Here is a 15086-nt window from a genome sequence, read left to right on the forward strand (position 1 = left end):
CATTATATCTTCTAGACTTTTTGTGGTCACTTCATTGTTGAAAGGTGTTTCAAACGCGTAAACTGGGCAATTTGGATAAGTTGTAGCTTGCAAAAATGGACATGCGGATAAGAGTCATCTTGAGTCAAGTTAAAGGCTACAATGGTAACCAATAATAACATTTGATTTGCGTTGAGCGAAATCTTTGTCAAATTATATCTTCCTGCATAATTTAAGTTTCCAATGTTGTCCTTTCATCTTATCTCTTTCGTTCGTAGCTTTTAGTTAATAATTAAGTTGCTGTTGCTTCTTGTCTTAAACATACCAGAAAAAGCACGTTTTAAAAAAGGATCCAGCTTGAGAGAGATGAATTTTTTGTAACTTTAAATCAATAATATAGTAGGCATAGTCATAGATAAGACAAGATGGGATGAGCCCAAAATTGGCTAATTAATATTTTTAGGGCAAGTTTGTATAATTTTTTCCTCAACAGCAACTAAATTCATTCTTCACTCTTAAGTTCATATAAGTTATGAAGAATTTAGTGAGGACATTTATTGTTTTCTTTCATTACTATTATTATTATTATTATTTAGTAATTGAAACATTGAATGTACTTCAATGAATTTGAAAGCTGTAATTTATTTACCTAATTACATGTCACATGTGAGTCCTTGGCTTCGGACACTTCCATTTGTGTGCCTCATTATTACACCAATCTTTATTACAAGGTTATGTATGTTTCCGCAGGAATTAGCTTTCACAGAGAAAACATTGAAAAGAATTTGGATGCTTGTGCGATAAGCACAAACTTTTTTTTTTTTTCAATAATTAACAATAATATTTCTACAGCTAAAATACTCGTACAATCTTGTATAAAATATGCGGTGTAACACAATCGGTCGATTGAAAATATAAATAATAAAAATAAAGTATTTGAGTTATATGGTACTTTTCCCATTTGAAGGTAAGAGAAAAAAGGATAAGAAAATATTGTCATTCTCTCTCTAATTTCTCTCTTTACAATCAAATTTAAAAGGCTAACTTAAGCCTTGAAAGGTTGTTGTCGGCAACCCCGGCACCTTTTATAATTTTTTTTTAAAAACAATTAACAACAAGGAAACACTTAATTTGAAGCACTCGCCTCAAGAAAAAAAAATAAGCCACAAAACTTGATTTAAAAGAAAGTCTGAAATAAAAATCAATCACATCAACAGTTGTGATTATTTTTACATTAATCACACCTTACATATTAATATTTTGAAGAGTTGACATGAGCCCCTAAGGGAGACCTGCCAAGCATTAATTTAATAAAAGCTACTGAGAATGCTAGCTTGGAGTTCAACAAAATAATTCACAAATCAATATATGAATTCATCCAAATTTGTAATTGAAATTCAACAAAATTATAAAGATTTTTTTTTCTTACTTTAGTTAAAAGTGTAATGATATTTATAAAGTTGGGATATAAAATTTTTATTTTTTAAATGATGTGGCACTTGACATGTCATTCATTATTGTGAAATTATCTCTTTAATATAAGAACTCAATTCTTACTAAACACATGATAGTCATTAATTTGTGATACGATCTTTATTTTTCAATTAAAAATTTATCTAAGTCATCCAACAAAAGGCCAATAATAACTCACGATTTCATTAATGTAATTGGACTTCCTAATTTTTCTTTTTAATCTTGACCAGATTAATTAATCGGTGGCCACTTATAAATTAATTTGTTGCTTCTTCTTATCATAAAACTTTATTTGGCAAGCACTTGATATTTACTAGCTAGACTAGAATATTTCATAAAAATATTTGGAAACAACGTGGCAATAGTAGACGTAACAGCTGTTTTCAAAATTCTTCATCCACATTTTTTTAATATCTCCCGAAGTTCGTTCCCAAAGTTGACACAATCATTTACAAACGGCTGTTGATCAAGAAGACATGAATATCTATTATTAATTAGTTAATTTACTTTTTTTTTTAATTATCATAATTATTTAAAAATATTTTAGTGATAATAAAAGATTTTAAAGATATATAAATAATAATTTTAAAGATAAAATCGTTAATTTATTATATTTTTTAAATTTTTAAACGGTAGCTAATAATTTTATGGTCGATAGATAATTTTTATTAATTTAAGGTAAATGATTAATATATTTTTAATAAAAATATAAATTTAAAGTATACAAATAATAATTTTCTTAAAAAAAAAGTTTAGTATCTAACGGAATCTCAATATAACCGCTACATTTGATGCACTCGATTTGGAGGATTTAAATACTAATAAATAATATATTTAAAAAGAGTATTTCTGGGATTAAGAAAAAAAAAAAAAATTTTATAGACCTGACTCAGGTCTCAAGGTTGGTTGAAACAGACTTTTGAACTGTGGAATGTAACTGAATTGAGCAGTCGACGGTCAAGTAAAGGTCAAACTAGAAAAAAAAAATGGCGAGGCACGAAGAATTACCAGTGCCGACTTTTTGGTCACTGCAGGCAGTGTACGGAGAAGGATTGCAGCTGGAAGAGGCTGAACGTCGTTTCGATAACTTGAATTCAAAGTTCATTCAAGTCTTTGCTCAGCCTCCCGATGTCTACGCGCGATCTCCAGGTCAAAATATAAAAGAAAAATTTTCGGATTTTTTTGAAAAAAATTAATTAATATAGGATTCTGAGTTTAAAATAATTTCTCTAAAGTGTTATTATTATTATTATTATTCTTTATTAGACGTTTGATGAAGAAAATGGACGGTTGACGATTGATTGTATCTAAACAGGGAGTGTGAACTTGATTAAAAACACTTCAGTCCAGTTCGTCCGTTTGGTTACTGAGAACAAGGAGAGAAAAGAAAAGAAAAGTTTCGATTATTATTTGATTTAATAAGAGTTTGATTTTATTTTAATCGACTTCTGTAGGACCGGAGAATTGTTTTTCTTTTTTTATTTATTTTTTATGATTTTATTGTTGATGGAGAAAATGGACAGTGGATGATTAATCTTTGATTTTGTGTGACCAGGGAGAGTGAACTTGATTGGGGAGCATATTGATTATGAAGGATATTCTGTACTGCCAATGGCGATTCGGCAAGACGCAATCGTGGCAATAAGGAAGCACGATTCAAAAGAGGCTGAAAAGGTTCTTAAAATAGCTAATGTTAGTGACAAGTACAATATGTGTACTTATCCTGCTGAACCTGATCAGGTGCATTACATTTATTGTTGAGATGGTGGTGTGTGCTTTAATTCCCTGTATTAATATTTGTGTGATTTATCTGGTGGAATGTGCTGTTGTATTTTTGGGCAGGAAATTGACATGAAGCATCATCAATGGGGCCACTATTTCATTTGTGGGTGAGACATAGACTCTAGTTTCATATTTCGCTTGCTAGTTTATGCTAATTTATGCTCCTGTAATTTGAAGAAAGCTTATGTTTTTGGAGATTAAAACTAAACTACAAACTGAAGCGTTAGTTACAAGGTCTTGAAGGATTTCACTTTATTTCGAAATTTCAAGTTAATTGAATTCAGTTTTTACTAAACTTTTTAACTGTCGGGATTATTAAGTTAAATGTTTATGTAGGCATTTTCTAGTGCTTTGTTTTCTTCAGATATAAAGCTTTTTATGAATATGTTAAAGCTAAAGGATTGGATGTTGGTCCACCGGTTGGACTTGATATTCTTGTTGATGGCACGGTTCCAACAGGTAAAATTTTGGATCAATTTCATGTGATATGGCGTTGACTGTGCCTGATGAAGGGAGAAACGGTTGTTATTATTACTAAATTTCAGTTGTTTAATCACATTAACTCGCTTTTCTTTAATCTAGGTTCTGGGCTATCCAGCTCCACAGCATTTGTTTGCTCTTCAACGGTTGCTCTTATGGCTGCTTTCGGCGTGGAAGTTCCAAAGGTGAGAAGTGTTTTTGTTGTGCTTCTGATTTTTCAGAAAATTTTGATAAATTTTGTTGTGTTTTGATACTAGGTATGGGTGAACTCACCTGCCCATGCAGTGGTAAGATATTTAGTTTAAAAATTTTAAGAGTCTTTCCTTGTTTGACAGAAAGAGATTGCGCAACTTACATGTGAATGTGAACAATATATTGGAACACAGTCTGGTGGAATGGACCAGGTTATACACATTTTTCTCTTTCCTACTCAATATCACTGAAATATCCTGAATGTTATCCTGCGTGATCCTTCTTCCCGGAGATTAGTTCTGTAAATGCTTGTGTTGTATTAGGGGCTAGTATCATCATGGATTGCTCTCAAAGAGTTTCTGATCTCAGTTTCTTATTGAATTTTCTGCTTTGGTAGTACCATGTTTGTATTTTCATTTTTTCCCCATCTGTTTGGGATGGTGTTGCATCATGTAGTTTGAACATTGTACCATGGATTGATCAATTGATTTTTATGGTCTCTGTTCAAATGCAGCGACAGTTTACACAGAATTACGTCTTTGCTGGTGCATGCTGACCTACCCACTCTGTGCATGTGGATGCCCAGTTCATCTCCCCATTTTTATACTTCCCCTTAGAAGTTAGACATTATTTTTAGTTTAAAGATGTTTCCCTCAACCCTCTGTAATTTGATTTGATGCATAACAATTTTGATTTTCATTTGTTTAATTTTCTGCTACATCGAGTTGCTATACCTGATGATAATGACACATCATTTGTAATCCTTTTCCCCATCATAGGCAATCTCTATCATGGCCAAATCTGGGTTTGCTGAGCTGATTGATTTCAACCCTATTCGAACAACTGATGTGCAACTTCCTGCTGGAGGTACTTTTGTGGTAGCCCATTCTTTGGCAGAATCTCTGAAGGCTATTACTGCTGCTTCAAATTACAATAACAGAGTTGTTGAATGCCGATTGACTGCTGTAAGTTATATATTCTGGTTTGGTTTGCTGCAATTTGGAAAGGCAGACTAATTACGTTTCGGTTAACTAAAAGAGATGATTGCTTGCTTGGCCAGTGTCAAAATTTGTCTTTGTAGTAACAAATTGCGGATGCCTTATTTTCTGTAACTTCAAGAATATATCAACTTTCTACAGTTATCTGATTGTGCTTATTTGTCATTGGGAATTTTCAGATTGTACTTGCAATAAAGCTTGGAATGAAACCACAAGAGGCAATATCAAAAGTCAAAACTCTTTCTGATGTTGAAGGGTTGTGTGTTGCATTTGCTTGTAAAAATGGTTCTTCTGATCCTGTATTTGCTGTTAAGGTACTACTTATTTATATTATGAGTTTCCTTCTGCTGTTTATTTTAATTAATTGTTAACCAAATTCTGCTATCTGCACAGCATCTGGATCATTTTGGTTTAGTTTATGCATGCTTATTCTCTGTGGTTGATCCCTATTTTTTTCAAATTGCAAAATATTGTCTTTTGCTGAAGGAATTTTTACGCAAGGAACCATACACAGCCTTGGACATTGAGAAGATCACAGAGGAAAAGCTAACGTCCATCTTTGCAAATAGTTCATCTTCTCTGGATGTACTGAATGCTGCCAAGCAATACAAGTTACATCAGGTACTTGTTTTGTCATTTAGCAAAATTTACCGTCTACTCAAAATCATATGAGAGTTATGGGTTTTTGTAAACTTTTGTTGCTCTTAATCTTTTGACCACTAGCCTGAAAGTGTTATTCTCATTTTTCTTTATCAACATCCTCATTGCAGAGAGCTGCCCACGTGTACTCTGAAGCCAAGAGGGTACATGCTTTCAAGGACACTGTATCCTCAAATTTAAGGTAAGTCTTTTTTGTTGGTTTAGGCTATTGTTTTCATACTCTGTATACCTTGTCAATAAAACCTTCAAGATAACTTTTGAAGATTGTTGTGCAGTGAGGAAGACAAACTGAAGAAGCTTGGTGACCTTATGAATGACAGCCACCACAGCTGTAGTGTTTTATACGAGTGCAGGTACATGCATGATTGTGCTTTCCACATTTTTTTACATTTTTTTGTCCCTATGAATTCAAAAATTTTGTGGCCATTGTGTTTATTTTGTGTGTCATTAGTATTACTAGTTCTGCACGCGTCCATGAGATTCTGATTTCGATGGTGACAATTGCAAGAAAACCAGGGCACACGCCCCCACCAACCACACCCCCTCCCACCCAACCCAAAACAAAATTTTCATAGGTAGTCCAATAGAAAATCACCTCATGGGAAAAGCATGGCAGTCAGATTTACATTTTACCTTTTTTTTTTCTTTTGTTTTTTGTTCTCTTACTAGTTGCCCAGAGTTGGAAGAACTGGTGAATGTTTGTCGGAATAATGGTGCTCTTGGGGCAAGGCTTACAGGGGCTGGTTGGGGTGGTTGTGTTGTTGCTTTGGTAAAAGAGAGCATTGATTCACAGTTCATCCTCAACTTGAAGGTACTCTTTTAACATTTTGACTGAAATTTTCCGCTCATAAATTTATAAATGAATCTTAAAAACATCTATGGACTCTTTTATATTTTATCAGGAACAATTCTACCAGTCGAGAATTGACCGAGGCGTAATCAACAATAACGATCTTGGCCTTTATGTTTTTGCCTCTAAGCCATCAAGTGGTGCCGCTAAATTCAAGTTTTAGTCTCTGTCCAATTGATATCAAAGTTGAATAAAATTTGAGCTTGCATTATCCGAACCTCTAGCGGAATTTGCCCCACCATGACTTTGATACGCACTTGCACCGCACCAGACACAGAATCTAGAGGCAGTTTATAAATAGCTTAACTAAGATGTCATGGGAAAGAAGATGCAACATTGTTCATCATTTAATGCTAAGATATTTGTGCCTGCCTGTGTATAATATATGTGATGTATTTACATAGTTCGTGGTAACATCCGACTTCTTAATCTTCTTTAAATTTCCCAAAATTAATTAAGAATTACTTATTCATCTAATATACTTCTTCTATCGGGATTTGTACATATCATTATCGCTTATCACTTTATCATTAAAACTTGCCTATCCTATATCTTTAAGCTTGTAGGAGCATCCCAGTGGCTCGCCTGTTTGATAAGCTCTGTGGCTTGTGCATTACTCGCATAGATGAGTATTACTAATTTCAGGAAGATGCAATTAAACAAGTCAAGCGTGTTAAAGCCAAATTTTAGGCAGAACATGAAAAATTTTGATATAAAATTAGCCTAGACATCTTGGTCGCTTGAGCAAAATCACTAGTGAATAACTTAAAAGATTGGAACACGGAAAACATCAGCTCACTTTATCTAGATAATCAGGCGAAATCAGACTCAGTATATATACACCATTCATAGTCTTTGCACCATCTTCTATCAGAAATCTCACTTCAACTGTTTCTTCTTCAATATTACATCTTATCAATTCATGCCGCGAGTTTTTCAGAATGACTTGACCACATTTATTGAGCACAGTGTCTCCATCTCACCATGATAAAGCTCTTCACAAGCCTCAATACTCCCAGACTGCACACCATATTCCTTCATCATCCAAAGCTCAACGTCTATCTTCAATTCGCTACCATCCATCCAAAATTCACGACTGTTTAAATGCAGGCGTCCTTCAATTTGTACAAAAGAAACCTCGGATCAGCAATATTAGGCAGGGAAACGAAATGAAATTTCTCCTTGGCTAAATCAAAAGCAACAATGCGCAAAGCAGAATAGGCAATTCCTTCTTGATGTTCAGGAATCCTGCCAAGCCAATGGACAGCACCATTGGAAAAGCACTCGCATAGCATATTACAGTTTATCAAACTAAAGTTATGTGAATTAGTTTTCAGTGAGTAAACCTGGACAACGCTTTGATAGTTGGGATCAAGAACCTGACGACTGCCATTGCCATCAGCATCGAAAACCTTGTAATCATTAGGGGAGCAATCATATCCAATATGATATTTTTAAGTATACACCTGTTTATGGATTCCATATAAAGAAATCTTTATTAGCCGTCAAGAACTATACAGACCAAGCCATTGCACTAACCTACGATGCTGAATAAACAAGTCAATGGAAAATCAAGGCTTATTAAAGATGTTGTTGAACAGTCAAAAGGAATTTGAGACTAGATATTGTTCCTAAAAGGATCCTCTGGGTGTTGATTCAGAGCATTGAGATGCTTGCTGTTGTTGTGATACAGCAAACTTGGGATCTGAAATCAGAGAAAGCAATGACTTCGATACGCACTTGAACCGAACAGGATACTTTATGGGCAATCTTACAAATATCTCAACTAAGATGTCATGCGGAAGATTCACCATTGTTTATCTATTGGCTATTGGGTCCGAAATTAAACTTTACTAACAACCTATTAATCCCAGTTTAACAACAAAATTAATTCATCAGGTTTTGTGTGCATATATCGCACTTTTACATGACATTGTAAAGGTACTGCCTAATCTTAACTCAACTGTATTTAAGGATGCTAAGCTCATTTTGTACCTTGGGAATTTGTAGAAACATCGGCCAGGAGAAAGAGTAACCAGTTTGATAAAAATTTTAGGCAGAACATGCAAAATTTTGATTTCCAATAAGCCTAAATGGCTTTGTCAGTTAAGCATGCACATCACAATGGCACAATGCAAGTAAAAGGAACATGAAACTCAATACAAAGGGATAAAAAATACTAAATATAAACCAAAACAAAGCCAAGTTGTTGTATGGTCAATTGGTCATAAAGAAACATTGGCTGAGACTAGACAGTGCAAGCAACTGCTACACAGCATTCATTATCTTCACACCACCTCAATTTATAAGAACTCATCTCAATGGTCTTTTTTATTCGATTGCATCTTATCAATTCATGCCACCGTTTTTTCATAATCAATTCATCATATTTTGGTGAGCACAGGGTCACCTAACTTGCAATGATCATCAAGTTCGTTACAAGTTTCAATTTTGGCTAATCTAAACCAGGAAAGCCATACTGCATGTTCCCTCATTATCCAAAATTGAGATTGACAACAGCTCAAACAAGAGTATCCTTCATATTGACTACGGATTAGACAAAGCAATCCATCAATAATGCTCAAGTCAATAAATTTTAGATAAAGCAATCCATCAATAATGGGCAGCAAGATGAAATAAAAACTCTCCTTTGCTGAATCAAGAGCCACAATGGCTGAAGGAACATTGGCTATTTGGACATACGATAAATCAGGCAAACTGCCAAGCCAGTGGATGGCTCCATTGACAAAGCACCCATCTAATCTTCTAGGGCATATGTAACTAATCGCATCATAATAATGTATCTTTCTCCATGTATTAGCTTTCATTGACAGCACTCTGACAAAAACCCCGTACTCGTTGGAGAATAAATCATAGCCAAAACCATAGATAAAAACTTCCACAAATGGAACTTCAAGATCTGGTAATTTTCTATAAATACCAGTTGATGGCTTCCATATAAAGTAATCCTTGTGCTATTATGAGTGAGAGCTAGACGACCAAGCCATTACATGAATCTATGATTTCAATGGAATCTGGTAACCTCCAGGGAAAATGAAGGCTTTCTAAAGATTCTGTCAAGCAGTCTAAGGATTTAAGATTAGTGTTGTTGCTAGAAGGATTCTGTGAGTGTTGATTTTATCTTCTTGAGACGCTTGCTGTTGTCGCAATAGAGCAAACTTAGGATCTGAAATTAGAGAAAGCCATGGCTTAGATTCACACTCGAGCTGTACCGACCAGAGACTTGACAGGCAATGTGAAAAATATCTCAACTAAGATTTCATGGGGAAAATGCAACATTGTTTTATCTATATACTGAGCTGAAATTTCAGACTAAGGTATTTGTGTATAATCTATAGATGGTAGGGAAGTCCTAGCCTCTTCTAATTTGGCAAAACAAAGGATCAGGATGTGAACCAATCGCGTTATCACTTGATCACTATACGGGATTTAAAATTATACAGGATCAATCTTAATTCAACTGAATTTAAGGAGGCTTAGTTTATCATATACCTTTAGCTTGGTCAGTTCTGCTTCTTGCGCATGCAGTCGGTCATCACTGAAAAGACTTTATTGCAGAGACTAGTGAATGAAGCTGAAAAACTTTCCCCTCATGTGTTGATAAAAGAATTTTGTCACTATACTGATTTTGACTCAATATATGGTACCAATTCCATTTTGTATATTGGTAGAGAAATAATTTATTGAGTTAAGCTATGAGTAATACACCACATTATTTTCACTAATGAAGCACTAGTTAATAGTTGGGAATGGTAAATTAGTGAATAGTTCGAATCTTGACACTTATACATGATCATTTGAACTTATTGTAGGCTCAAGTCAGCTATTAGGACTCAGAAGTCGATTATCCAAACTAATTAAAAGTTCATCTCCATATCATTTTTTTTTTTTAATCTGAAAGTTGAAATGAGGTAAGAACAACTGGGCTTTGGGCTTGAACTTGGGCGTGCTTTAAAAGTCTTGATATCCTTTTTTTTTTTTCCTGAATTATCAATTATCCTCGTATCAGTTATCACCATATTCCCGCCACAATAAAGCAGAAGTACTGCACCAACTCAACCGTCAACGAATATAGTTTCTTTCCTTCTGGGGGGCAGTCTGAGAGTCAGGCTCATGAGTTGCACTCACAGTTCAAATCCAACGGCCAGTTTCAGTTTATCTTTCCAATTTCTCTCCCCAAATCCTAAAACCACAATTCCTTCAAATTCTACTCTGATTCTCGCCCGAAATTGCTCGAACCCTAGGTTATATCTTCCGCTGAGCAAAACCCAGAAACGAATTTTAAAAAAAAATGGAGATTTTGTAATTAGGGCTTCAGTGCGGGACAAAAACAATAATAACGGAGCTAGTAATTGGGTGAATTGGTTGCCCACCGAAGCTTTTTCGGCTGATAAAGTTTTCAGGTTGATTTCAACTGCCACTGCCAGTCCCATTTACCAGTTCATTGCTTCCCCTTCCACATTCTTGCATTCCGTGGACGCTAGAATCAAATTGGTAATTTCTATTTTTAATCTTAGTTTTGTTGTTGTCTTGCTTTATTGTTGCTTTTACTTGATGTTTTTGTTTGTTAATGTTCAAAAATATGCGGGCTTGTTCAAGAAATGAATTTTTCTTTTCTTTTTTTTTGGTGGATACAAATTTTAGTTCTTTTTAAATTGGTTTTTAGTTCTTTTTTAAATTGGTTTTAAGATTATGACTTTTAATTAGAGACATTTGTGTTATGGACAGATTGTTTTACTCTAAAGTTCCAATTGTGCCTGATTTTAAACGTGGTTGATTTTGTGTAATAATCAAATTGAGTAACTTATATATATCTGCTGATGGAACCTTTTACTTTTAAAAGTTCTAATTTGGATATCCAATTACATTGACTCTTCAGGTATGGCTCTTGGCTCTTGTTTTGTTACCAGCTCGATCACATATATTAATGCGGTTTGGGCTGGTGGTATTCACAGCTCTTCTGTCAATATGGATCCTCCCAAAACAAGTGTGGATGGTAAGTGTTTTTCTTTCATGTTTTAACTATAAAGGCCGATGTGTTTGGACAAAGCTGTGGTGTCCGTGTATAACTCTCTGACGTGTATTATTCTGTTGCTTAATCTATTGGGTTAAACCGACATGTTACAATAAGGCAGTATCTTTCAAAAAGGCTGTTAAACCATTGCATCATGAATAGGTGATTAGTTCATTGATATGAAAATCTGGCTTTGCAAGTGTGATTGTACAACTGCAGGCGAATTCTTCTGATTCTTGCTAGATGATACAATGAGTTCTAAGAAAATTGGCTTGCTTTGGACAAGTGGTACAACGTTGATGGATGTATTGATAAAATTGTATAAGATGTTGAGATCTGTGGTCTGCTGGGTTATGTTAACTCATCATGAATGTAAAGAAAAATATAGTTTCTTTAGTCTGAAATGTCATGTTTCTTGCTGACTCCATCCCCTGCTGATTGATTTTATTTGATTTTCCCTATGGTATTTTTTTTTTATTTTTAAGTTAATACCAGCATATCTATATTTGAATGGTGATCTTGGCAATCGTATGTAATGTAGATGTAATTTTCTACATGTTGCTAATCCATGCAATTTTTTTTTCTTTTAATAAATGTTTCACATTATTATCTTGTAAAATTTTGAATGACACTTGTAGGATCAACTGGGAAGAGTCTCGCTGCTTTCTGGAGTTTTATTTATAATGTTGGGGCTAGGTTCAGATGGTGTACCTTCTCTGGTCCAGTCAAGAACCCCTCCCTCTGCAATCACGGGTTTGCCTAATCTTCCTATTTCTCTGGGAGGTTATTCTTATTTAATAATGAAGCTAGGACCATTACAGTTTACGAGGAAAGGCTTGTCAGTTGCAAGCACAGCTGCCTGCTTAACCTTCACTGTAAGCTTTTTCCCCTTATTTCTCTCTTAATTTTTATTCTTTTCTTGTGGGGTTGGGGCGGGGATGGCTCCTGCAATCCTTCTTTAAACATTTGAATTAGTAAACCAACCTGCAAATACATATCTTCAATATGGAGTTGCATGACAAATCAAAAAGAGAAGAGGATTATGTGAATATCTGAAATGACTTGTTGAATATACAGAACATTCATATATATGGGGCATACTAGACTTGATTTTCTCAAAACAAATGAACTCTTGATTATTCTGAGATTTAGGTCTCTATTTTTGTGAAAGATCTTCCAAAGCTCAAGCCTTTGCCTGGCAACCACTACCCCTGAACAACTTGCATTTGCTTTGCGGTGGTTTATGCTTCCTCTGACATACATTGGTGTTCCGGTGGCTGAGATAGTGCTTACCCTTTTGCTTTCATTGAGATTCATCAGTCTAGTGTTTGATGAGGTAAGAGAGGGAATGGTTGTTCCTTTTCTAATATTAATATTATCAAAGATTTATATGAATATGTAATTGTTCGCAATATCTATTTACTGCTTCTTTTTTTTATAAGAAAGAATTCTCACTATTTGTGTTGGTAGGTACGTAATGTCGCATTGGGAATAGTATCTCGTAGGATAAATTGGAGACAATTGACAATGCTGGAGACGATTGATAGTAAGTTCTATATTCGAAGGGCATTTTTTTTTCTTTTGCTTCTGTTATTTTTTGTTTCCAATTTTTATATTTGCACTGCTATTCAGCATTAGCGGCTAATGAAAACTTTAGAATTTTCCTTGGATGCATGGCAAATTTTCAATTATGCGTTCCATCATTTTTTGCTTCATGGAAAAATATGTTTTGGTCACAAAACTTGTAATCCTGGTTTGTCTAGTATTCTGAAGTTTCAAACTATTCATAACTTTATTGTACTGTTGAATAACTCTGAATATTAAGGTTGTCTGGGAACACTTTCCTTCTCTAATCTTATTTTCATGATCGAATACATCATAGTTTAGAATGTTTACAACAATTCTGAAATCCCAAACCTACTAGGCTTTGCTGTTTTAAATTCAAACTTTTAGCCAAAAATGATATGGGCATCGCTGGATTGTTGATACATACCGAGCTGCGGCTCATATTTATGTCAAACGGTTTCTGAGTCTTTTTTCTTATTTCTGAGATCTCCATTAGATTTTATTTGAATATGGTCCTGTGTCTGTTGTAGCAGCACCCTTTCTATCTCTAATGTTTTCCTGCATTAGTGTGAACTTGTATTTAATAATTATATGATGATACAAGTAACAAGAATGTGTGAATGAATAATTTTCCTTACCTCTGTTTCAGATTGAGATTGGTTTGTCGGTTTTCGGCACTTTCTGTCAGTGAAAATAAATGACTATGAAACCTTATCTGGGTATATCTGCAATGACAATCGTATCTAACAGTAGTATACATTCTGGTCTTATCTACTTTTGCTTGTATAATTGAATCCTAACACATTTTTCAAATTTCTCTTGGATTTGCAGTTTTTGCTTCCTACATTCGCCGGATCTTCAAAAATATTTTCGGCCACGCTGAGCAAATATCTCAGGTTTATTGGACACATTATGCCTTTTTGTTCGATTACATAGTTATGATGTTTCTTGATCTGAGCTCTAGTAGTTTCCAAGAATATGTGGCTCATGGACAATCTTTCAATGGGTTATCAGCTCTCTTAAATTGCTTTTATATATTGGCAATGCATAATTTCAAATCATACAGACTTGGGAATAATTGAAACTACTGTCGTCAGTTAGAATTCATTGAATGAGTGGGTTAGAGGATGTATGGAAGAAATTGTTTTCGAGAGTTGAGACCTTTTGCAAGAAAAATGTCTGGGTTTGTTAACCTTTTTCACATGTCTTGAGATTCTGAAAGATTGCTTCATTTTTTAAATTCTAAATAAGTTTCGATCTCATAGTTTATCACTAGTCTTTGACTCTTTGCCATAAGTAGCTGGAAGATTGCTAATTTTAGAAATTCTGAAATAGTTGTTTACCTTCTTTATTGTTCTTACAGGCAATGATTGTTAGAGGCTTTCGGGGGGACAGCAGCACTCACAAAATTTACTCCTTTTCAAATTCGTCCATTGGGGTGGCAGATTTTGTGTCCTTGTTTTGCCTGGTTGGTGTTGTAGGTGCTGCACTTGTGTCAGACCGCTTCCTTCTTTGATACCCATGTTCACGCTCGCCGCGGTAATTTTCTTTTTGTATCAAAATACCAGTTGAGAGTAATTGGGTTCTTGTTTTTATTCTGTAGTTCTGGATTTGATATGATCTGAACTCATGTTGATACTTTGGTGCTGTAATCTTGACAGGATAATCTTTTTAGTGGATGATTCAATATAGTTACATTTAGAACAAATTTTACTGCATGATTCAAGAATAGAATTAACAAATTTTACTGCATGATGATTCAAGAATAGAATTTTCAAAGCTATGTTATTGAACATGCATATGAGATGTGGCCAACCAACAATATCCAAATGGTAACAGAAAGCATTTTTGCACTAAATTTAGAATGTAACAATTAAAAATGCTTTAATTCATGTGTAATTCCTGATTTGGTTTACTCATGAGTTTTTCAATAACAAGTGCTCAATTATTAGGCTGTTTTATTTGAGATATTATATTAATATTATTTTATTTTAATGAACCTTGTCGAGGGCTCGAGGCGAGGTCTTTAATTTTATTTTTATTTTTTAAGGGTTGAAGGGGAGAAGAAACA

General features: G+C 34.4%; 2 protein-coding genes and 1 long non-coding RNA gene across 8 annotated transcripts; 2 read left to right on the forward strand and 1 right to left on the reverse strand.

Annotated features, from left to right (window-relative positions):
* The first annotated feature begins 2299 nt into the window (after positions 1 to 2299).
* On the forward strand, positions 2300 to 6891 carry LOC102609053 (galactokinase-like). Of its 5 annotated transcripts, none has more exons than XM_006489171.4 (13): positions 2304 to 2601; positions 3008 to 3192; positions 3295 to 3341; positions 3599 to 3693; positions 3817 to 3899; positions 4050 to 4118; positions 4686 to 4871; positions 5084 to 5218; positions 5391 to 5525; positions 5675 to 5745; positions 5828 to 5917; positions 6234 to 6375; positions 6467 to 6891. In XM_006489171.4, exons 1-13 carry the CDS (start codon positions 2439 to 2441, stop codon positions 6575 to 6577), a joined length of 1512 nt encoding a protein of 503 aa, XP_006489234.1. In that variant the 5' UTR covers positions 2304 to 2438; the 3' UTR covers positions 6578 to 6891. The 5 variants fall into 5 exon arrangements, with proteins under 5 accessions (XP_024947981.1, XP_024947982.1, XP_006489236.1 ...); XM_006489172.4 differs by having other exon boundaries at positions 2306 to 2601; positions 5840 to 5917; XM_025092213.2 differs by lacking the exons at positions 6234 to 6375; positions 6467 to 6891 and adding an exon at positions 6016 to 6191 and having other exon boundaries at positions 2300 to 2601.
* A 263-nt stretch (positions 6892 to 7154) lies between these two features.
* On the reverse strand, positions 7155 to 10129 carry LOC102608857 (uncharacterized). Of its 2 annotated transcripts, none has more exons than XR_371868.4 (3): positions 9928 to 10129; positions 7761 to 7880; positions 7155 to 7662 (listed from the first exon to the last, which is right to left on the reverse strand). It is a non-coding gene; the product is annotated as an uncharacterized LOC102608857 (long non-coding RNA). The 2 variants fall into 2 exon arrangements; XR_001509176.3 differs by having other exon boundaries at positions 7155 to 7529; positions 9928 to 10125.
* Positions 10130 to 10225: 96 nt separating this feature from the next.
* On the forward strand, positions 10226 to 14723 carry LOC102608565 (protein ABCI12, chloroplastic). Its single transcript, XM_025092394.2, has 7 exons — positions 10226 to 10929; positions 11315 to 11431; positions 12088 to 12324; positions 12621 to 12785; positions 12920 to 12995; positions 13847 to 13911; positions 14379 to 14723. Exons 1-7 carry the CDS (start codon positions 10549 to 10551, stop codon positions 14529 to 14531), a joined length of 1194 nt encoding a protein of 397 aa, XP_024948162.1. The 5' UTR covers positions 10226 to 10548; the 3' UTR covers positions 14532 to 14723.
* The last annotated feature ends 363 nt before the right edge of the window (positions 14724 to 15086 follow it).

This window comes from Citrus sinensis, chromosome 1 (assembly GCF_022201045.2).
Source record: "Citrus sinensis cultivar Valencia sweet orange chromosome 1, DVS_A1.0, whole genome shotgun sequence".
Classification (NCBI taxonomy): domain Eukaryota; kingdom Viridiplantae; phylum Streptophyta; class Magnoliopsida; order Sapindales; family Rutaceae; genus Citrus; species Citrus sinensis.